The sequence below is a fragment of the Nomascus leucogenys genome, chromosome 18, assembly GCF_006542625.1.
Source record: "Nomascus leucogenys isolate Asia chromosome 18, Asia_NLE_v1, whole genome shotgun sequence".
NCBI classification, from domain to species: domain Eukaryota; kingdom Metazoa; phylum Chordata; class Mammalia; order Primates; family Hylobatidae; genus Nomascus; species Nomascus leucogenys.
The window spans coordinates 21,841,107-21,864,197 of NC_044398.1; the positions used below are offsets into that span (position 1 = coordinate 21,841,107).

Below are 23,091 nucleotides of genomic sequence, written 5' to 3' on the forward strand. Positions count from 1 at the left end.
TATCTCTGCTTGCTTAGTCCCCAAGAGGGACCATAGCCCCTCTGTGACCCCTCAGTGGACTGGGCCAGATCCAAGATGGCCAGCATTCCATGCCAGATTCCAGATGCCCAAACCAGGGGAAGGGACAGAGTGCTTACTCCTGGGTTGGGATGGAAGCCTCTTGATGTCTGCTGGAAACCTGGGATACCCCACCACCCAAGCTCCTACTATTAGTACCACTGAGGGAGCAGGAAGGCCAAGAAGGAGGTGCCTCAGGTCCTGGGCTAGTTGATGTTCATCCCTGTGACTGGGAGAAGCTTTTTCACCCTCCATAAGAAAAACGACACCAGTCCCTCCCTGCTGTGTGCCCTGCAACTGGGTGGTGCTGCCCGACCACCCTCCTTCAAATGACCACACCTGCCCCTCAGAGCCCAGGTCTTTCTCCTCATACTTTGGAGAGCTGCCATGAATGAGGAGTGGCCAAAATGGCAGTGGGGGCCTCTGTGTCTTAGGGAAGGTCATTGCCAACCAGACAGTGGACTACGAGGAGGTGCACTGGCTCAACTTTACTGTGAGGGCCTCAGACAACGGGTCCCCACCCCGGGCAGCTGAGATCCCTGTCTACCTGGAGATCATGGACATCAATGACAACAACCCCATCTTTGACCAGCCATCCTACCAGGTGGGTGGCCAGACCACAGGCTGGGTCCAGGACCTGTGCCCATTCCTTGGGGTCTTTGGGCATCTTCCTCTCCCACCCTGCCAGCCTCTAAGCCCCCTGGGAGTGCCCAGCCCACGAGCAGCTTGATGCCTGCATCAGTGAGTTCTAGAGCTGTGTTCGGGCTCTGGGTCTGACCTTGGCCTACTCTCTCTCCCTGCCCCCTGGGCTCCAGGAGGCTGTCTTTGAGGATGTGCCTGTGGGAACAATCATCCTGACAGTCACTGCCACTGATGCTGACTCAGGCAACTTTGCACTCATTGAGTACAGCCTTGGAGATGGAGAGAGCAAGTTTGCCATCAACCCCACCACGGTGAGCAGTGATGGAGGACCTGGAATCTGGAAGTGGGAAGGACCCAGGGTCAGAGACTGAGCAGCCACCAAAAGTATTGCAGTAATCCCTCTGGGTCTTGTCACCTGGACATCTGCAGCCTCAGAGGTTCTTTAGCCAAGTCAGCAAACCCTGTTCTCAGAGTCCCAGACATTTGGTAGACTGTGGCCTTTCTGTCTCAACAAATGTTGAAGGAAGTGGCCAAGTCTTTTGGAATGAGCCCTTTGTGGGACAACATCTGAGATGTGTCCTCTCCACGGTAAAAAAGCATGATCGAAGTCCATGGGGCTGCTTTTTGAGATAGTCAGAAAAGAAGCAGGGGAAGCACTGCAGAAAGTGGCCACAGTGTCTGAGCACCTACTATATACATGGCCCTATACTCAGTGCTGGGGAAGGAAGGATGCCCCAAAGGGTGCCTCCCACACGCTTCCTTGAATCTCAGACTTGTGGAAGACCAGAAATTCAGGAGAAAAGATGGGTGATGATTTCAAATGTCTGCTAATTGGTTCAAAGCTGTTATTTTCAGCATAGAGAGAGAGCCCCGTGGCCTGGGGCTGGTTGGTCAGGCAGGGCCTTCCCCAGTTTCTGGGGCTGGAACTGGACTTTGCCTCCCACTGCCCTGGTCTGCCCACATCTTCTGGCACTCTGCCCTTTCAGTGGGGTTCACTCCTTCCTGCTTGGTATGAGCCATCAGACATGGCTCCAGGCCTGGCATTAAGACAAGTGCATATTTATGGGGTACCTACTATATGCTAGTTCCTGGTCAGGCAGGTAGCTCCAGGCTGGGCTGGTCACCCCATCCCCAGGTAGGTTGGGGTAGTGAGAGCAAGAAGAGCCACTGGAATGGGAGCTTGCTGGGGGCAGGGGTTACTGTCTCTTTTGTTCAGTGTCAAATCTCCAGAGCACATAACAGCATCTGGCCATAGTAGGTGCTCAACAAATATCTTTTGAATGATTGAAGGACCTAAAGCCACCCTCCCCCTACTAGGGTGACATCTATGTGCTGTCTTCTCTGGACCGGGAGAAGAAGGACCACTATATCCTGACTGCCTTGGCCAAAGACAACCCTGGGGATGTAGCCAGCAACCGTCGTGAAAATTCAGTGCAGGTGAGGGGTGCCAACCTGGGCCAGGGACGACAGGGACTGGGGTTGTGGAGGCAACAAGCAAAGCCTCTAGCAAGTGGACTGCTGCAGATTGGGAGCAGAGCCACCCAGTCCCCTTTGAGACACAGTGACAGAAAGGAGAAGGCAAGAGGGTAACTGGATGGGTTACAATGGCTGTGGCTTAGGAAGACAGGGACCCTCTGGGAGAAATCTTTGCCAAACTGCTATTTGGCAAAATATTTTGGCAAATAGGCAGCTAAACATACCTGGGTGTAACCCAAATAATGCCTGGGGCTCCACATGGCCCAGTATCACCATAGTGTCCCACTGAAAGAAACACAGTCCAGAAACCAAACACAATTATAAAGGAATAATCTTTATTTATGTCTCTCTCTCTCTCTTTTTCTTTCTTTTTTTTTTTTTTTTTTTGAGATGGAGTTTCGCTCTTGTTGCCCAGGCTGGAGTGCAATGGCCTCCCAAGTAGCTGAGATTACAGGCATGCGCTATCACGCCCAGCTAATTTTGTATTTTTAGTAGAGACAGGGTTTCTCCATGTTGGTCGGGCTGGTCTCGAACTCCCGACCTCAGGTGATTCGCCCACCTCGGCCTCCCAAAGTGCTGAGATTATAGACGTGAGCCACCGAGCCCGGCCTATTTATGTCTCTTAAAGAATACTGTGAGGGCTCCAAGTCATAATCCCATTCCCATTCCAGTGTCCACATAGCTGTTCTGAGGCCAGCATCTCACCCTCTCAGCTCTCAATCCCCTTTTCTATGCAAAGTCCCAAGCCTCAAGGTTTTGCTTCCTCTTTCTCTCTCCTCCCTTCTGCCTTTGGCAGGCCTATCTTTCTGTACGCAGTACTCACTTCTCCCTCACAATAATCTCATCATCCAGAGGAAACTCTCTTGAAAGGTCGGGGGTGTGAATAGCTGAACGGGCCAAGACCACTTCGGTTTGGCAGGTAGAGAGAAAGGGCTGGGAACACATGCACATATCCGAACCTCATCCCTGTCGCATATGCATGTGCTGTGTTGGGAAAAGCACAGCATTTGGGGCCAGAAGACTCAAGTTCCATGAGCTGAGCACACTGCCTTTATCAGTTAACCTCTCTGAGACTCCATTGTCAAATCTGCAAAGGAGGGTGCAGATGTGCAGTTGGGGACATGAATGCTTTGTGCACTGAAAGGGGATCTTTAAAGTCACGGCTGTTGGTGGGAGCATGGTGGCTCATGCCTGTAATCCCAGCACTTTGGGAGGCTGAGGCGGGGGATCACCTGAGGTTAGGAGTTCAAGACCAGCCTGGCCAACATGGTGAAAACCCATCTCTACTAGAAATACAAAAATTAGCTGGGCGTGGTGGTGCATGCCTGTAATCCCAGCTACTTGGGAGGCTGAAGCAGGAGAATCGTTTGAACCGAGGAGGTGGAGGTGGCAGTGAGCCAAGATTGCACCATTGCACTCCAGCCTGGGGAACAAGAGCGAAACTCCATCGAAAAAAAAAAAAATGAAGTCACTGCTGTGAAGGGCTCTGATGAGGATGCAGTTCAGGCAGCTCCCAGCAGCCAGGGAACAAAGGCCCCATGGCTTGCTGTGTCCATAAGACCTGCCCTGGGCTGGGGGGTCAGCCAGGGAAGCCAAGTCTCAGGGCAGACACAAATCGCAGTCAAGAGAACCTTGGGGAGTGGAGGAATGCCACCAATCCAGCACTAAGGGATAGAGATTAGAGCTAGATTTATAGGGCCACTGTGGGGAGCAGCAAGGAACAAAGTAGGAGGTGTGAGGGGATAAGGGGTTTCTGCTTCAGGGCCCAGGTGCAGATTACCTGTTAACCACTGTTCTAGTTGTTGAGTGTTTACTTGAGCCAGGCACTGTGCCAAGGATCTAGGATTGTGCAACCAAGGAAACTGAGGCCCAGGGGGTTAAATAAGTTGCTTCAAGTCGGACTCCAACACATTAGAAGACATTACCTCCCTCCCAGGCTGGTGCCTGTCCTTCCTCTATCCAGGCTTACTCCTGCATGACCAGGTCCCCTGAGGCTGCCCCATCCTGCTCCTTACCTTTGGCCTTGACCTCCATCCACCCAGGTGGTGATCCAAGTGCTGGATGTCAATGACTGCCGGCCACAGTTCTCCAAGCCCCAGTTCAGCACAAGCGTGTATGAGAATGAGCCGGCGGGCACCTCGGTCATCACCATGATGGCCACTGACCAGGATGAAGGTCACAATGGAGAGTTGACCTACTCACTTGAGGGCCCTGGCGTGGGTATGTGGCCTTCCTTGGACACCCATGATGCCTTGGGGGGTGGGAGGGGCAGGCCTGCCAGCCCAGGCCAGGAGTAGAGGGAAGCATGGGAAGGATGTCTCAACCAGAGCTACTCTCCTGCCCCCACTGCCAGAGGCCTTCCATGTGGACATGGACTCGGGCCTGGTGACCACACAGCGGCCACTGCAGTCCTACGAGAGGTTCAATCTGACCGTGGTGGCCACAGATGGCGGAGATCCCCCACTCTGGGGCACCACCATGCTCCTGGTGGAGGTCATCGACGTCAATGACAACCGCCCTGTCTTTGTGCGCCCACCCAACGGCACCATCCTCCACATCAGAGAGGTACTCCTGCCCCCAGGGCCTCCTGCCCACCAGTATTTCCTTCGTCCAGCTGTGGCCTACAAAAGTGGAAGCACCCCACTCTAAAGGTGGGGAAACTTGGCTTCAGGAAAGTAGCTCCAGGAAAAAAAAAACAAAAAACTTTTTTAATTAAAAAAAAGTTTGTAAAGGTGGGAAAACTGAGGCCAGAGAAGGAAGCAGACCTGCCCAGTGCCACACAGGGCGGTATTGAACAGTGGTTACTATATGGGCTGTGCTAGTAAAAGATCTTTGGTTTGGCCAGGTGCAGTGGCTCACGCCTATAATCCCAGCACTTTGGGAGGCCGAGGCAGGTGGATCATTTGAGGTCAGGAGTTCGAGACCAGCCTGGCCAACATAGTAAAACCCGATCTCTACTAAAAATGAAAAAAAAAAAAAAAAAAAAAAAAAAAAGAGCTGGGCATGGTGGTGCATGCCTGTAATCCCAGCTACTCGGGAGGCTGAGGCAGGAGAATCGCTTGAACCTGGGAGACGGAGATTGCAGTGAGCCAAGATCACACCACTACACTCCAGCCTGGGCAACAGAGTGAGACTCTGTCAAAAAAAAAAAAAAAAAATCTTTAGTTGAAGTCTAACTCTATCACTTATCAGCCCAATGACTTTGAGCAAGTGACTTCTGTAAGTCTATTTTCTGTAAGTCTATTCTTTCCTCTGCAAAACAGGACTAATAAGTAAGTACTCCATCTCTTGCTCCTAGATGTCTACCAAAAAGGACAGACTCCTCCACAGCCAACTTCCCCCATACTTGTCTCAGAATAAACACACACGCCCCTTCCGTCTGTCTGTTGTTCCTGCTGATACAGTGTGGAGACAGCCTAGGAGCTGAGGATGAGCATCAAAATAAGAAACAAGGGGAAGTGACAAGATTCTGGAATCTCTCCAGTTCTTCCACTTCTCGGTCTAAATTGCCATATAAAGATAGGGGAAGTACTCCTTTGCCTTCTGCTCTCCCCCTTTCTTCTAAGCACACAGGCCCAAAGTGCTCTGTAGTGGCACCATCAGAATGTCTCCCACTTGTTCTTTGTCCCCCAAACTCCACCCAGGCTTCACATCTCAGAATGTCCGTGCTAAGTCCATCATGTCACTCTGTCTCCTCTTTGAGGTCCGGCGGGAGAAAACTCTCCCAGGGCTAAGCTCGAAGAAGCATTGTGCCTTTACCATGTGCTTTGCTTTCTTTACCTTGTGTCTAGTGTCTCATCGGCAGTGATTGAGCAGTCGGTCCTCTTTGCTTTGCTCTTTCAGAGTGGTCAGGCCATCTTGAGTGACCCTGCAGGGACAGGGCTTACAGCTTGCTTCCCACCCCTCAGCTTTCATCTTCCTGACCAACCAATTTTTTTCTTTACTCTAGTTTTTTAACTTGATCAATCTTGTTATAATTTATGTATTCTTGTCCCCTGCATCAAATCTCTTTTGTGGAATGAGGCAGGGTATAAATTAATAATAATCTAGTCCTTTTTCACACCAAAAGCCCCATTTATGAACACTTTCCCTTCAAGGGCTTTACATTTGGAAAGATTTATGTCTCCTGAACAATCAGGATGTATTAATTATCTATATGTCATCCTACTTGTTATTAATTAGACGTAACTGCCATTGAGAACTTCCAGTTGTCATGATCCTTGAGGTAAACAATGAAACCATGCTGAGCTGATCATTTTTCAACTAAAAGCAAAGAAACTTGCCCTTTCTTTTTCCCTGGGCAGCCTTGTCATGGGTCAATGTATGATTTCAATGAGGTTTTGAGATCTTGGACTTAGCTCAATGGCATTCAGGAGACTGAGGCTCAGGGAAGTGAGGTGGCATGTCCAGGTTCCAGGCAGGTTAGTAACAGACTAGACCCTGGTGGCCAACCCCTATCCTATCCACCATGTCACCCTGCCTGTGCCCCGCCCCCATTTTCAGGTACCCCATTGGATGGATGGTGTTGTTTAGGGACACCCAGAATTCCTGTGTTTGGGGTAGCAGAGAGAGCAAGACTGATACAGGACAAAGGGCAGCTGTGGCCTCAGCACTTAGATCCCCTCTGTCCCCTAAACCTCAGCATGCAATGAATGGGACTGGAAGGGCGGAGGCAGCTCCTGGGAAGATGGTCACCCTGGGAAGGCTTGAAGCATACGGTTCTCAGGCTGGACTGTCAGTGCAGTGGCCTTAGCTTGGGTTGAGGAGGACAGAAGAGGGACAACAGCTAGCAGAAGCCCAGAATCCAAGAGAATCCAGCCGAGCAGCCTGGTGCTCCTGGCAGGTGCTGTAAGTTGTTGAGGACATTCTGCTATCGCAGGAGAAAGAGCGAGGGCTCCCTCAGGGCCTAGGAGCTGAGATTCTCTCAGGGGTCCAGGAGCCTTCCTCCCCATGCTCCCCACAGGAGATTCCGCTGCGCTCCAACGTGTACGAGGTCTATGCCACGGACAAGGATGAGGGCCTCAACGGGGCGGTGCGCTACAGCTTCCTGAAGACGGCGGGCAACCGGGACTGGGAGTTCTTCACCATCGACCCAATCAGCGGCCTCATCCAGACTGCACAGCGCCTTGACCGCGAGTCTCAGGCGGTGTACAGCGTAAGGGCGGGGCCCGGTGTGAGGGGCGGGGCTTTCTTCTGGGCGCGGGTCCTGCACTTCGCCTCCTGGAATGTCTCTAGGGGACCTGGCCACCAGGAAGTCCCCAAGCCAACCCCCTCTCCCAGTCTTTTCCTCTGACTGTGCTCTTCCGCTCCTAGCTCATCTTGGTGGCCAGCGACCTGGGCCAACCGGTGCCATACGAGACTATGCAGCCGCTGCAGGTGGCCCTGGAGGACATCGATGACAACGAACCCCTCTTCGTGAGGACTCCAGTGAGCTTGCCCACCTCCTGCGCTGGTCACACCCACACAGGGACTCACCTGCCTGCAAGCGCACACGCGCACACACTCTCCTATATACACTGTGCCAGAATACACATTTGGCTAGACACGGAAACATCTGTCTGCATGCACTTCACGCAAGAACAACTATTTATTGAGCAGCTGTGTTACACTATATTGAGCTATATTGAGTGCTGAAAAAAAAAAGGCAGACCAAAATGCCTGACTCATGGAGCTGATAGCCTTGTCTTTGCCTGCACACACACATACACACACACGAAGCATGAAAATCAGCTCTGATTTTTTTTTTTTTTTTTTTGAGACAGTCTCTCGCTCTGTTGCTGAGGCTGGAGTGCAGTGGCATGATCTTGACTCACTGCAACCTCCACCTCCCGGATTCAAGTGATTCTTCTGCCTCAGCCTCCCAAGTAGCTAGGATTACAGGCGCCCGCCACCATGTCCAACTAATTTTCATATTTTTAGTAGAGACAGGTTTTTGCCTTGTTGGCCAGGCTGGTCTCGAACTCCTGCCTCGGCCTCCCAAAATGCTAGGATTGCAGGCATAAGCCACTATGCCCCGCCCAGCTCTGATTTATAGATACAGGGCTGACATGCAATCTGACAGCAAGGCTGAGGGCCCTTCCTGTGGACTCCAACTCTCTGACATGGTTGTTTTTTCTTCTTGTGTGCACATGGGATGTGATGTTCCCTGGAGACTGCTGAGTGTGAGTGCACACACATGCATGTGCATATAAGAGTAACGTGTGTGCTCCTCTCACTTAAGCACTCATTTGGGTTCTGAGCAACACTCCGTGAGGGCAGAGCTCAGGTCCCCAGGCCATGCTTTGCTCCCTTGAGGTTACAACGATTCTACTCACCCCATAAGGCCTGGACAGTAAACTTCCTCAGCACCTACAAAGTCACTGCCCAGGGCCCTGAAACAGGGACTGGAAGCTCGGGTCTTCCCTTGGCCCCCTGTGATGACATCCCCCTCCCTCTGCAGAAAGGCAGCCCCCAGTACCAGCTGCTGACAGTGCCTGAGCACTCACCACACGGCACCCTCGTGGGCAACGTGACAGGCGCAGTGGATGCAGATGAGGGCCCCAACGCGATCGTGTACTACTTCATCGCAGGTGGGGCCGGACAGAGCTAGTGCCCTGATTACCCTGAGGCTAGAGATGACTCACATATGCCCTGCTCCTGGCCCTGCCCCCTCACCCTGTGCCATGGTCCCACCCTCAGCTGGCAATGAAGAGAAGAACTTCCATCTGCAGCCCGATGGGCGTCTGCTGGTGCTGCGGGACCTGGACCGGGAGCGAGAAGCCATCTTCTCCTTCATCGTCAAGGCCTCCAGCAATCGCAGCTGGACACCTCCCCGTGGACCCTACCCAACCCTTGACCTGGTTGCTGACCTCACGCTGCAGGAGGTGCGCGTTGTGCTAGAGGACATCAACGACCAGCCGCCACGCTTCACCAAGGCTGAGTACACTGCAGGTGCAGGGACTGGAGCCTGGGCACGAGGTGTGGGGTGGCCCCTGCCCTGCCACTTACACCGCCTGCCTCTTCCTGCAGGGGTGGCCACCGACGCCAAGGTGGGCTCAGAGTTGATCCAGGTGCTGGCCCTGGATGCAGACACTGGCAACAACAGCCTTGTCTTCTACAGCATTCTGGCCATCCACTACTTCCGGGCCCTTGCCAACGACTCTGAAGACGTGGGCCAGGTCTTCACCATGGGTAGGGGCCTGGCAGCACATAAGTGGCCTCTAGCCATGACCTCTCAGTCACTGCATGGACTGTCATCTGGGGGGAGATGGGGTCTGTGGGAGCACCAAAGGATATGGGTGGCCCCCCAGCCAGCCATGCCAACCCTGTTCATCCACCTATTCAGCAATCCATTCTCCAGTGTATCCACCTATCCACCTCTTCATCTACCCACCGGCCCTTTCTTTTCATTCTCTCTTCTTTTCAACTCATCTATCCATTACTTATGCATCCATCCATGTATGGATGTATCGATCCTTCCATCCATCTGTCCATCCCTCATTTTATCTTTGCATCCATCTGTCCATCTGTCTGTGCTTCCATCCATCCTTTCTTCCTTCCATCTGTCCATCCATCCTGCTTTCATTCATCTATCCATCTACCCATCTTCCCACTCTCCTTCCCATAATATCTGCCTGTTTTTCCAGTTGTGCACCTCACCCTCCCCTATGTCAGGCATTGTGTTAGGACTGGGGCACCAGGATTCAAAGCTCATACTTATACCTATGGATGTGCATGTTTGCTTGTGCATTGACCTGTGTGGATGGCTGAGACTCTCTGGGTCAGGCTCTAGGAGATGCCCCTGTGGGTGTCCCATTACCTTACTCCCAGCCCCAACCCCAACCCCTTCCCCCTTCTTCTACATCTAAAGACTCCAACTCTGTATGCCTCGTCTGTGGCCTGGCATTCAAGGCTCACTAGATCTTCCTCCTAATCCCTTTTTCTGTTCCACAGTCACCTGCTATCCTTAAGGGCCCTGTACCCAGCCTAGCTAAGCTGCTTAGCATCCCCTCGGCCTGCTCTCTCCCATTCTCCCCTGGCCTTTGACCCCTCTGCCTTCATTGCCTGGAACGCCATTTTGACCCCTTCTTTGCCTTCGGATATCCCTCTCCCATGCTTCAAGGTCTAGCTCATGTGCCACCTCATCCAGTTACACAAGCAGACACCATCCCTTTGTCCTCTGAGCTCTCACTGCTCTTATTTTAATAAATCAAGGCACACAGAGGCTCAGTAGCTTTCTTGAGGTCACACAGCTAGAAAGTGACAAATTTTGAGCCCAATCTATTGTCTTTTGAGAGAAGACTATGCTGTACCACCTGACCATCTCTCTTCTATGAGTTTTGTTGTTGTTGTTTTCTTTTTTCTTTTTTTTTTTTGGTGACAGGCTCTCACTCTGTTTGTTGCCCAGGCTGGAGTGCAGTGGCGTGATCTCAGCTCGTTGCAGCCTGTGCCTCTTGGGTTCAAGTGATTCTCCTGCCTCAGCCTGCCAAGTAGCTGGGATTATGTGCACTCACCACCATGCCTGGCTAGATTTTGTATTTTTAGTAGAGACAGGGTTTCATCATGTTGGCCAGGCTGGTCTCAAACTCCTGTCCTCAAGTGATCCGCCCACCTCAGCCTCCCAAAGTGTTCAGATTACAGGCGTGAGCCACCACACCCAGGCTTATTTGTGGAATTCTGAGGTACATGTGTTTGAAAGAGAGAGGAGAAACAGACAGCCACTCAGGGGGCTCAGAAATGGTCCTTTGCACCCTAGCATGGGACAAGAGAGTCACAAACTTGTCATCCGCACTCCCCTGTGATGATAACCAGCTGAGACCCGAGCCATTGCCACTTCAGATGGGCATCGTTCCCACCCGCCTGTCACCTTTGCTGCCTGCTGTGCCCTGTGGGCATTTGTGCGGCCTCCCCTAGATGTGCCCACCTACCCCAGGGCTCATGCCCCTTCCTGGGGATTCGGGGCACTGAGTCTCTGAGCCGTGCCCCGCCTTCGGGCTTCCTGCAGGGAGCGTGGACGGCATTCTGCGCACCTTCGACCTCTTCATGGCCTACAGCCCCGGCTACTTTGTGGTGGACATTGTGGCCCGAGACCTGGCAGGCCACAACGACACAGCCATCATCGGCATCTACATCCTGAGGGATGACCAGCGCGTCAAGATCGTCATTAACGAGATCCCCGACCGTGTGCGCGGCTTCGAGGAGGAGTTCATCCACCTGCTGTCCAACATCACTGGGGCCATTGTCAATACTGACGATGTGCAGGTGCCTCATGGGCCCACCCGGGGCCGGGGCAGTGGAGGGAGAAGAGGAGGCCAGGCCACAAGGAGAGACAGGGCATTGTGCAAAGGCCAGGGCGTGAAAGGCAGTATAGGCCCCACTTAGCCATTTCCTATCAGTGCGGCTTTGATAAAGTTCTCCCAGGTCTCTGGGCCTCAGTTTCCTCTTCCATAAAATGGGGCCAGTAATAAATAGTACCTGGCCAAGTGTGGATGAAGTGATTGGCACCATGCCTGGTCCTCAGCAAACATTCAAACATTCAGTAATGAAGGGTCTATTCACAGGGAAGGGCAGAAGGGGCTCCTAAAAGAGGCCTGCCCATCCCTGTGGCTCCCTGCTGTGGTGGCCACACCCTACAATACCCCTTCCCATCTAGTTCCACGTGGACAAGAAGGGCCGGGTGAACTTTGCGCAGACAGAGCTGCTCATCCATGTGGTGAACCGCGATACCAACCGCATCCTGGACGTGGACCGGTGAGTGGGGGCCTGTGTTTGGACTGTCAGCCTGTCTGCCTGCCTGCCTCCCTGCCCTGGAGTAGGGGAGGGGACCCACCAAAGGAGACACAGACCACACCATCAGGCCCACTGTATGGGGCCATCCCCCAGAGTGGGGCAGGGCTAGGAGAGAGAGCAGAGTTTGGGGGTATGAGCAACTCTGTCCCTCTGAGCCTCCCTCTCCCCATCTGTAACATGGGAGTATTCAGGCCATGCGCAGTGGCTCACACTTGTAATCCCAACACTTTGGGAGGCTGAGCCAGGTGGATCACCTGAGATCAGGAGCTCGAGACCAGCCTGACCAACATGGAGAAACCCCGTCTCTACTAAAAATACAAATATTAGTCAGCATGGTGGCACACGCCTGTAATCCCAGCTACTCAGGAGGCTGAGGCAGGAGAATCACTTGAACCTGGGAGGTGGAGTTTGCAGTGAGCTGAGATCATGCCACTGCACTCCAGCCTGGGCAACAGAGCAAGACTCCATCAAAAAAAAAAAAAAAAATGGGAGTATTCCATCCACTGTGAGGATGGAACAGGATCTACATGAAGGTTCAAGGAACCTTGTAAAACACAAAGCTGTCCTGGCCAGTGGACCTCAATCTTGCAAGGCTTGGGGTTGATGAACTTTGGGGGCTTGAGGCAGGAGCAGAGCAGACTGTCGTTGGCGGGGAATGGCTGAGGAGGAGAACTGAGACCCCTGCCCCTTGCCCAGGGTGATTCAGATGATCGACGAGAACAAGGAGCAGCTGCGGAATCTTTTCCGGAACTACAACGTCCTAGACGTGCAGCCTGCCATCTCTGTCCGGCTGCCGGATGACATGTCTGCCCTGCAGGTACCCGGCGACCCTGCCCCACAGCCCTAGCCGCCCTCCCCACTGCCCGGGCTCACCCCGGTCCTGCTCCTGCAGATGGCGATCATCATCCTGGCTATCCTCCTGTTCCTGGCCGCCATGCTCTTCGTCCTCATGAACTGGTACTACAGGACTGTGTGAGTGTCCCCCGCCCCTGCTATCAGGGGGCCGACCATCTGCTCCCAGATGGCCACGAGGCAGGTAGGGCCTGAGACGTCAGCTTGGCCCCAGCCCCCCTCACCAGCCCCTCTCTGCTTCTCTCCAGACACAAGAGGAAGCTCAAGGCCATTGTGGCTGGCTCAGCTGGTAAGTGAGGGCCATAGTGGGGAGACAGGTGAGAAGGCAGTGGGCTGTGGGCCTGGAGTGCCCACCGGGGCCTCACAAGCCTGGCTCAGGCCCTTCACTGGGCCCAGGACCACGCCCCGCACCCCATCCTCCCTCACCCCCCAACACCACCCCTACCCCTGGCTATGCCCCTCCCCTCCATGCCCCAACCCTTCTCCCTGCAGGGAATCGCGGCTTCATCGACATCATGGACATGCCTAACACCAACAAGTACTCCTTTGATGGGTGAGTGGTGTACTGGCCCTGCCCGGTCCCCTGCGGGGAGTCCTGCCAGGACCCAGCTGGGGAGAGCTGCAGTCTCCCAGGGCTGGGGCTGCCGAAACCCAGGCTGTGGGCGCCCCCTGGTGGGCGGGTCACCCTCCCTTCACCCTCCCTCCACCCTCAGAAACCGCGGGGCTGACAGGGGCTCTCCACTCCAGTGGGCCTCAAGTTCTACCCTAGGATGGGAGCATGCACCACAGGCACCAGGGCGTCACACCCCCAGTCAGTGAAAGGCACTATATGGCCAGGGAAATAGGCAGGATGTGGGGTGAGGCTGGAAGGGCACCTGTCTACTCAAGCCTTCCCTCCCTCCCCAACTGCAGAGCCAACCCTGTGTGGCTGGATCCCTTCTGTCGGAACCTGGAGCTGGCCGCCCAGGCGGAGCATGAGGATGACCTACCAGAGAATCTGAGTGAGATCGCCGACCTGTGGAACAGCCCCACGCGCACCCACGTGAGCCAGAGGCGGTCAGGCATCACAAGGGGCAGGGGTGGAGGGGCTGGGTCTTTGCAACCTCTGGCCGAGGAGCTAGGTTCTTTAAGGGGTGGCCCCCTCTCTTGTACATGTGTGTGGGGTCTGCCTCTGCTTCAGCTAACGTCCCCTCTCCCCAGGGAACTTTTGGGCGTGAGCCAGCAGCTATCAAGCCTGATGATGACCGATACCTGCGGGCTGCCATCCAAGAGTATGACAACATTGCCAAGCTGGGCCAGATCATTCGTGAGGGGCCAATCAAGGTGAGCCCTCCCTGCAGGCTCTGCACCCACTCCCCTGGCTGAGGTTGGACCCCACTCCAGAGAACACAGGGCGGTGGAGACCTCCAGGCTCAGCTAGACCCACCCTCCACTGGGGCGAGAACACCAGGGATTATGGGGGGCTACTCCAGCCTGCGGTGGCCTTAAAGGCAGGGCTCAGGAGTGAGTCCACGTGTGTCCAGGCTGGCCACTGTCTCCAGGCTCTGCTGCTGATCCTCTGCCCTAGGATCATCAGGATCAGATGTCTGTGTACCCCTGACTCCCAGAGGGAGTGGGCGAGGGGCGGGACAGGCAGGGGAGGGCCTTGGTGGGGGTTAACCCTTTCCCTCCCCCAGGGCTCGCTGCTGAAGGTGGTCCTGGAGGATTACCTGCGGCTCAAAAAGCTCTTTGCACAGCGGATGGTGCAAAAAGCCTCCTCCTGCCACTCCTCCATCTCTGAGGTAGCCGGCTGGGTGGCCGGGAGCTGTGTGCTGTGCCCCAGCCTGGGGATGCTCTCTCTCTTGCTGTCCTGCTGTCCTTCTCTATGTCTCTGGAGCTCTGCAGCCAGGACCAAAGACAGCAATGGGTGGGGGCCAGGAAGTCAGACAACAGGCTCTGCTTTCTGGGCTCTTGGGGGCTTTCACAGGAATGGGGTAGTCTCTAAGGCAGTCTTTCTCCGATTAGAGAAAGACCTCAAGAACATACTTTTGGGGGTGATGTCACTGTAAGAAACTCGGCCAGGTGCGGTGGTTCACACCTGTAATCCCAGCACTTTGGGAGGCCGAGGTGGGAGGATCAATTGAGGCCAGGAGTTCGAGACCAGTCTGGCCAACATGGCGAAACCCCATCTGTACTAAAAATACAAAAAATTAGCCGGGCCCAGTGGCAGACGCCTATAATCCCAGCTACTCAGGAGGCTGAGGCAAGAGAATTGCTGAAACCCAGGATGCGGAGGTTGCAGTGAACCAAGACCATGCCACTGCACTCCACTGGGTGACAGAGTGAGACTCTGTCTCAAACAAAAAAACAAAGGAAAGAAAAGAAACTGGCCGTCAGGGTCAAACAGGCCTACATAGGTTTGCCTGTAGTGATTATGTCAGCACTTACAAAAGTCAGGCTTTACCTAAAAACGAATTTCCAGTTGGGCCCACATTCTCAACAGGAATAAGCTAGTCGAATAGCCTCATACAGGACAAGAGTGCCAGTTTTAAGTCTCCATCCCACCTATTTATCCTCTGCAGCTTGTCCTGTTGACACTTTTTGCCTGGACACAATTAGAAGTAATCTGCTTGAGGCCAATTTGGCAACAAACCCAGATACCACAGTTGCATCTCAGGATTTTTATAGAGCACCAAAGTTAATATATAAAATTAAAGATTCTCAGCCAGGTGTGGTGGCACACGCCCGTAGTCCCAGCTACTCGGGAAACTGAAATGGGAGGATCATTTGAGCCCAGGAGTTTGAGGCTGCAGTGAGCTTTGATTACATTGCTGCATTCCAGCCTGGGCAACAGAGAGAAACCCTGTCTCTAAATAAATAAAGGCCAGGTGCAGTGGCTCACACCTGTAATCCCAGCACTTTGGGAGGCTGAGGCAGGTGGATCATCTGAGGTCAGGAGTTCCATGGCATGCCTGTAATCCCACCTACTCGGGAGGCTGAGGCAGGAGAATCACTTGAAGTCAGGAGGTGGAGACTGCAGTGAGCCGAAATCGCGCCACTGCACTCCAGCCTAGGTGGCAGAGCGAAACTCTGTCTACACAAACACACACACAGAGATTTTCACAAGAAGCCGATTCTCCCAAGAATCCATCTGCAGCACCTTAAGCATTCACGGTTCCCCTTTGCAGGTAGTTTGAGAAACAGAGTCTGACAGGCCTGCTGCAGTAGGAGCCCAGGGTTCAGCCACATAGCCAGTGGGTCTCTGGGGCCATCCACCTGCTCACCCCTTGGGCATGGCCCTGAGTATGTGGGGGTCCCGGCCTCTTGCAGCTGATCCAGACTGAGCTGGACGAGGAGCCAGGAGACCACAGCCCAGGGCAGGGTAGTCTGCGCTTCCACCACAAGCCACCAGTGGAGCTCAAGGGGCCCGATGGGATCCATGTGGTGCACGGCAGCACGGGCACGCTGCTGGCCACCGACCTCAACAGCCTGCCCGAGGATGACCAGAAGGGCCTGGGCCGCTCGCTGGAGACGCTGACCGCTGCTGAGGCCACTGCCTTCGAGCGCAACGCCCGCACAGAATCCGCCAAATCCACACCCCTGCACAAACTTCACGATGTGATCATGGAGAGCCCCCTGGAGATCACAGAGCTGTGACTAGACACGGAAGCCCCGTGGGTGTGAGCAGCACCCATCCACCGCCCCCTCCCAGGGAGCAAGGGCAGGGACAGGGCCGGTCGGGGGGGCCCCTCCAAGGCCAGGCCTGCGGGACAACCTTGGCTTGGCCCTGGCGGCCCGAATCAGCTGCTCAGATCCCACTTTTGCCAGACGCTCATTCAGCATCTGACCTCTACCTTCATAAGATCTGTTATTTTTATAAGAAAACCAAACAAAAATGCTAAGCCTCTAAGGACAAGGTAAGGAGGGTCACTGGGGCCCAGGAGTCTGGGGACCAGCTTGGCTCAGGCTGAGCTGAAAGAGGCCGAACAGGCCCTCCTCCCTCCTGGCTCCACCCCGCAAGCACCATCCCCTCCGGCTGAGCAGGCGCAAGGGAGGCCCAAAAGCCCAGTGCGGACATCTCCTGCTGGCTGGACACCCCTGACTCCAGTCCAAGTCCTGCTACATTTCCGCCACATCCCTGCTGGACGTCCAGGTGGAGGTGGCATCCCCACATGGACAAGAAAGTCAATGTCAATGAACAAGCATTCTCTCCATTTCACTGGCTTCCCAAATGTGCCCAGCTTATAAACAGAAGTGACAGACGTTCCCTCGGGTTTTGAATGTGAAGTGTTCGTGTGTGTTCCTTTTTTAAATTATTCCCTCAATAGTTTCCCCTTGGTTTTGTTTAACTGGTACCCACTACAAGTTTCTGGAATGGTTTGTTTAAAAATCAAGGCAACTCTCAAGGAACTGGCAACGTGCTCTGACTCTGGCCTCTAGGGAGCAGGGACAGGGGCAGGTGAAGGGCAGAGCCGACCTTCAGGTGCGCCCGACCTACTGCTGGCCCTGAGTCTTGGGGAGGACCAGGTGGGATTTTCCTTTATCCACTTTGCTTTCATTCTCTGGCCAAGAGGGGTCATGGGAGTGCTGGGCCCCAAAGGTGTCATGGGCTCAGAGCTCATCAGAGAGGAACAAACTCTTCCAGCTGAAGGGTCACAGAAACATTAGGCCCAGATCTGGCTAACAGAATTTTATTGTTAAATCACAGAAACTTTAGTGCAAAACAAAAATCACGAAGTCCATTTAATAGCAACTGCATGTCCTGCTGGCTTTGCTTGCTGTCTCCTGGCAACCAGAAGTGGACAGAAGCATGGGTGCCCAAGCAGGCCACAGACAGCATCCAACCCCCACACCCCAGCATCCAATCCACACCCAGCAGTCCCCTCTGCATGCCGCCCTCTACCAGGAAGCCAGAGGCCTAGGAGCTCGCCATTCATATTTATTTGAAAAGGTCAAAAGGAGCATCTATGAGACAGGGGAGGGGTGCAGGCTGAAGCAGCGCCTCAGCAGCCAGGGACATGTAGGCAACACGAGCAGGCATAGCGCGGCCACCACTGTCCACACACTCACACAAGCCAGGCCCGCGGGGCCTTCGGAGAGCTAGCAGGTTACATTCAAGCAGATGGCCCCCTTCCCACCCAAACCCACAGAACCCCAAACAAGGTATCACCAGGAAAGACACGGGAAAGCCAAATCACAGTTGAACCAGGGACAGAGAACCCTTGGCCCCACTGATGTCCCAAGCCACCAGCAGCTGCTTCCAAAATCCCTATGCTATTACAGCAGGAATTACATCATTTAAAAAGCCTGATTATTCCGGGCTTCTAATCTTTCATATAAAACTGACTTTGTTTTGCTGCTTTGTTCAGCTGAGAGGCCCAGGAAAGGGGGGAGGGTCCCTGATCAGGGCAGGAGGCCCCTCAGAAGCCCAGGCCCACCAGTGCCCAAGCACATGTCAGGGCTCAGAACAAGGCCCCAACCAAGAGGGCTGATGGCCTCCAGTCAAGAAGCTGTGGCTCATGCCAGCAGAGCTCTCTCCTCCTCCAGCAGGCGCCATGCGAGGGCAGGCTAAAAGACTTCCAGTGCACCAACATCCATCTAGCAGAGAGAAAAGGGGCACTGAAGCAGCTATGTCTGCCAGGGGCTAGGGGCTCCCCTGCAGACAGCAATGCTACAATAAAGGACACAGAAATGGGGGAGGTGGGGGAGCCCTATTTTTATAACAAAGTCAAATAGATCTGTGCGTTCATTCCCCCAGACACACAAGTAGAAAAAAACGAATGCTGTGGTTTCTGCCAAGATGGAATATTCCTCCTCCTAGTTCCACACATGGCGTTTGCAATGCTCGACAGCCTGGTAGGAGAGAGGAAGCTGAGTTTAGTCTTCGGATGACAAACTCCGTTCCCAGCCCATCAATGTATCAGATATCACCCCAAAACGGGACCTGTTCTCTTGTCCTAGGTCAGCTGGATGGCACCAGATGCTGAAGACCCAGGACAGGATCTCACTTAAAAACAGGGAACACGTGGCCATCAGAGTTTTGGGAACTTCTAAGGCACGAGTCCAGAGCAGCAAGATGCCTGCAGTAGTTTGCAGATGAGTACCCATGCAGGCAGGGCTCAGGACCTTTCATCTACCTGCACCCGGCACCCAGCGTCCTGCTAGCAGCCTGCACACTAATTCCCAGGCAGAACCTCCTTGCCTGAGTTAGGCTACACACCAGCTCGGGCCTTGAGAAACGGGCCCACATTTCCCCAGGACAGCAGCAGAACCAGCTGTGGGGTGGGGCTGGTGGTGGAGATGGGCTGGAGCCTAGCTGGAGGAAAGAGCTGGACACGGCCAGAATGGGGGCTCCCTGCCCCTCCCTGCAGTGGTCCGAAATGACACAACCACCACTGACATGGCCACAGGGAAGCCCGGTGAGGAAGGAAAAGTTGCACAAAGCAACATTAAGTAACAGGGACTGGACCAAACATCCCCACCCAGGGAAGCAGCACAAGTCACCCAACTGGTGGCTGCCAGGGCCACAGTGCCCTAGGGCTGCTGGGCAGGGGCCAGCTCTCAGGGCCTTGAGTGAAGACTCAGGCACGGCTTCAGCAAGGGCAAACATGTTCCTGGGGGACAGGACCTGGGCAAAGATCTGGGCAATGAATCCCACAGACCTTGTGCAATCCCTGGAGTGACCCTGTACAAGACTGACACTGTCACAAGGGAAATGAAGACAAAAGCAACAAAGCAGAAACAAAAAAAATACTAAAAAAAAAAAAAAAAAAAAATTTCACCCCACCCATCACTACAAGAGTGTAGTTCACCCTGTCTTTGCTGGGGGACCATGAGTAAGCCTAACCACCTCTCTGGGCCTCAGTTTTCTGATAACATAAAAGCAGGGTGGAGAGTTGATCACTGGGTTCCCATTAAAGCAGGATTCTCACACAGGCTACCCCAGGGCAAGACAGGCTGGTGGTGCTATCTGCTGAGCTACTCACATTGCACTGGGCTGCTGTCTCTGTGTTCTGGCACCAGTAGCTTGGGCCCCATACACACTTCTCAGTTCCCAACAAGGGCTTACGGGCCGAGGGGCAGGCTCCAATTTTCTATATGGTGAGAAAAGGAAAAGAAAGGGGGAGAATGAGAGCTGCCCAATGTATCCCTTTCAAAGCTAAGAAAACGGTTTCCCGAAGGAGCTAGGATCAGAGCTCCCCCACGCTCTTTCAGAACATCAGGGTTGCTGAGGAAAGCCATGGGGCTTGGGGTGCTGGCTCCCTACCTTCTTGGCTCTCCCACAGTGGAACCCAGAGACTCTACCCCACGGCCAAGTCTCAGAGCAACCCTTCCGGGTCTCTGCAGCCCCTCAGGTTACAGCTGCCCGAGAGGACCCACACCACCCAGTAGGCTCACCAAGCACACGAAGGAAGGATCCATCACCTCCACCAGGATCTCGATCAGCACAGGCTCGTACTCTGCCACAAACTGATCACACTGTAGAGGAAAGCAGAGACACAGGTCCAGCTCTGGGGGTGTCCAAGCACAGTGGGGCACAAAAGGCCAGGCAGGACCTGGATACGCTCTTCCCTGAGAGCTCCTGCCATTCCCAGCCCACTGGGTCCTGGGGCCTCCCTTTCCAGACACCGTATCTACATTTGGCCTCTCTACTTCAGGTTGCTTCCCCCAGTGGCTCATCTTAAGCCAACAAATCACCTCCAAGTAAAACTTCACTGGGCTCCATGCCTGGAGGCAGAAACAGCTGGTTTTCCATCAAAATGTACCCCAGCCTTGGCATACTTCATCAGGTTCTGCCATGCTGGCCTACCGCAGCCCAGCCCGGGGCATACCTGCTTCTGGTAAGGGTCGGGCAGGAAGCTGCAGCCTTTCTCAAGAGCAGCCAGGATCTCCTGCTTGGTGCTGTTTTTCTCCAGGTTGCGATCCAAATAACCCACCAGCTTCTTGCACACTTCACAGAAGCCACCGTCCTTTGGCTGAGTCATGTGAACTACACAAGAGGGCGGCAGGCTCAATGCTGGCAGGGCCCTCCCAGACCCAAGAGGGGCACCATCCTCTCCCGCACCACACCCAGTGCTCACCGGTCAGCGCAGGCAGCCGCGTGCCAGAGCAGAGGTGCAGCATGCTGCACACCACCTCAGGGCTGACCTCCTGCAGCAGGATGGACAGGATGGAGCTGCCGTACGTGTCCACCACCTCCTGGCACTCTTCCGACAGGGACTTCGGCAGCTTCGAGCATATTTTGTCAAAAGCGTCGAGTATTTCTTTCTGAAACACACGAGAGGATCGTGTGAGAAGATGGGAGGCTGGACAAGGGTTGGGGAGATTCTGAAAATACTAACATGGCCAGGAAATGAGTCAATGGTGGGTGCCATTTCCACCCCCAGGAAACTACCAAACCACAAGGCAGGGCAACGGTGTCCACCCTCCCCCGACTCCTGCCAGCCTAGAGGTCCCACTGGTGAGGACCGCCTTCCATGAGATGGGGACATGGCTGTACACATGTCAAGGCTGAGCCAAGCCCTCTCTCCTATGGGACTTTCCCACTGGGACATTCAGGCTCGGGGGGCAGGAGAGGCCCTCCCTCTGCCAGGAGGACAGCATACCTCAGTCTTGTTGTTGTCAATCAGCTTGGTCACCTCCTTCACCAGGAATTCACACACCTCACAGTAAACATCAGACTTTGCTGGCACCTCGTGCTTCTGTGGAAAGAGTAGAAGGAGAGTACTTTTAATGCTGGGACTCACAGCCCTTGGTCTTGCTCCCCTAAAGGAAAGGGGATGCAGAGACCAGGGTGGGTTAGCACATCAAAGGCCACTGCCTCCTGAATTCCAAATGATGTGTGGCTTCTAATATCCAAGTTAATTCCCTATTTTTATATCCACCCCCTTCCCCAATCCTCTACCACCACCACCTCCCCCTAACCCCACCAAAACAAAACCCAGGAATTCACAGTTCAGGAGATAGAAAGTTCCTTCCCCACCCCAAAGGGCTGTCCTGATGATGTGTTCAGTTACAATCATTTCATCATTCAGGGTTCATTTTGGGGAGGAGGATGAGGGACCAAAAGCAAAGTGAGGGGCTCACTATCGGTCTACTATCTAGAAGACAGAATGCTGAACACATTTCAGGTCTGCTCGTGTGTCTCCCATGTCTCATTAGCACTTGAGAATGCTCTTCTAGAACCCACCTTTAATAAGGCAATACCGTTACAGAGGATGTTCTGTGGCAATGGAAATGTTCTCTATCTCTGCTGTCCACTATAGGCTCCAGCTACCTGTGCACTGAGCACCTGCAATGTGGCTGGTATAGCCAAGGGGCTGAATTTTTAATTTTGCTCCATGGTATTTCATTAAAATTTAAGTAGTCACATGTGGTTGGAGTGCAAGCTATAACTCTTCACTTTCTCTGGCCGTCACTTTGGTCAGCGGGCTGGAGCTGAGGAGCACCCCGTGGAGAGGAAGGCAAGAAGCAGTGCTTCCTGGATTCCAGCTGACACTTCAGCCTGGCCCCTGGGCCACACGCTATGCACATGCAGAGAGGAGACAGCAGAGAGAAACAAACAGCTGGCAGTCAAGTGCCATGGGATGTTCTAGAACAAGAAGCGTGTACATGTGCCATGTGTTAAGGCATCACACAGCCCGGGCCTTGAAGAACTAGAATGTAAGCCCCATGGGCACAATGACATCATCTCTTCACCACAGCCCCTAACACGCTGCCTGACCCATAATAAATGCCAAATACAAATTTATTATGGGATGAAGTAGTCTAATCTTCACCAAGTGAGGTGTTCTAGTTAAATACAATAGACACCCAAGTATACAGGCTGCAGGCCCAGTGAGGCTTCCGTACACGCTGAGGAATGTGCTGGGAACATCCCGTCTGTCAGGGCCATAGGATGGGGAAGGACCCAGACAGTGCATGTGAGAAGGTGAGGCTGGGCCAGGCACGGTGGCTCACGCCTGTAATCCCAGCACTTTGGGAGGCCGAGGCCAGTGGATCACCTGCGGTCAGGAGTTCGAGAAGGTGAGGCTGGAGCCAGGTACTGCGAAGTCACCTTTGAATGGCATGCTGAAAATATGCAGGCTAATGATCCCAGGACCATTAGGGTTTACAACCAAGGAAATAAAATGTTTTCAAAAGAACTCAGGGTGGGGGGCTGCATTAGTATAGGGGATAGGATAAACCAGTGACCACAAACCCAAAGACCTTTAGGAGCCAGGCAGGGAACCGAAAGAAACAAGTGACTCGTAAGATGTGATGTGACACAGCAGGGAGTAGTGTGGCATTGCACAGCCCTGGCCAGTACACACAGTG

The 23,091-nt window shown here is 53.9% G+C and overlaps 2 protein-coding genes across 7 annotated transcripts in view; one reads left to right on the plus strand and one right to left on the minus strand.

Annotated features, from left to right (window-relative positions):
• The window catches only part of CDH23 (cadherin related 23), a 91,025-nt gene extending 73,926 nt beyond the window's left edge, over positions 1 to 17,099 (plus strand). For 3 of the 4 annotated variants that reach the window (XM_030799248.1, XM_030799249.1, XM_030799250.1), the window contains 19 exons: positions 492 to 661; positions 873 to 1,010; positions 2,017 to 2,136; positions 4,218 to 4,395; positions 4,529 to 4,740; positions 7,139 to 7,330; positions 7,489 to 7,602; positions 8,615 to 8,744; positions 8,854 to 9,105; positions 9,184 to 9,345; positions 11,159 to 11,415; positions 11,807 to 11,904; positions 12,640 to 12,760; positions 12,836 to 12,915; positions 13,044 to 13,084; positions 13,288 to 13,348; positions 13,708 to 13,837; positions 13,996 to 14,118; positions 16,105 to 17,099. In XM_030799248.1, the coding sequence (XP_030655108.1) occupies positions 492 to 661; positions 873 to 1,010; positions 2,017 to 2,136; positions 4,218 to 4,395; positions 4,529 to 4,740; positions 7,139 to 7,330; positions 7,489 to 7,602; positions 8,615 to 8,744; positions 8,854 to 9,105; positions 9,184 to 9,345; positions 11,159 to 11,415; positions 11,807 to 11,904; positions 12,640 to 12,760; positions 12,836 to 12,915; positions 13,044 to 13,084; positions 13,288 to 13,348; positions 13,708 to 13,837; positions 13,996 to 14,118; positions 16,105 to 16,431 (2,906 nt within the window). In that variant the 3' untranslated portion in view covers positions 16,432 to 17,099. Of the gene's footprint in view, positions 1 to 491; positions 662 to 872; positions 1,011 to 2,016; positions 2,137 to 4,217; positions 4,396 to 4,528; positions 4,741 to 7,138; positions 7,331 to 7,488; positions 7,603 to 8,614; positions 8,745 to 8,853; positions 9,106 to 9,183; positions 9,346 to 11,158; positions 11,416 to 11,806; positions 11,905 to 12,639; positions 12,761 to 12,835; positions 12,916 to 13,043; positions 13,085 to 13,287; positions 13,349 to 13,707; positions 13,838 to 13,995; positions 14,119 to 14,471; positions 14,577 to 16,104 lie in introns of all 4 variants that reach the window. The other variant, XM_030799251.1, reaches the window with a different exon arrangement.
• A 350-nt stretch (positions 17,100 to 17,449) lies between these two features.
• The window catches only part of PSAP (prosaposin), a 35,456-nt gene continuing 29,814 nt past the window's right edge, over positions 17,450 to 23,091 (minus strand). For 2 of the 3 annotated variants that reach the window (XM_030799255.1, XM_030799254.1), the window contains exons 10-15: positions 21,381 to 21,476; positions 20,856 to 21,042; positions 20,607 to 20,764; positions 20,173 to 20,253; positions 19,761 to 19,868; positions 17,694 to 18,627 (exon numbers count right to left, since the gene is read on the minus strand). In XM_030799255.1, coding sequence (XP_030655115.1) covers positions 18,592 to 18,627; positions 19,761 to 19,868; positions 20,173 to 20,253; positions 20,607 to 20,764; positions 20,856 to 21,042; positions 21,381 to 21,476 — 666 coding nt within the window. In that variant the 3' untranslated portion in view covers positions 17,694 to 18,591. Of the gene's footprint in view, positions 18,628 to 19,760; positions 19,869 to 20,172; positions 20,254 to 20,606; positions 20,765 to 20,855; positions 21,043 to 21,380; positions 21,477 to 23,091 lie in introns of all 3 variants that reach the window. The other variant, XM_030799256.1, reaches the window with a different exon arrangement.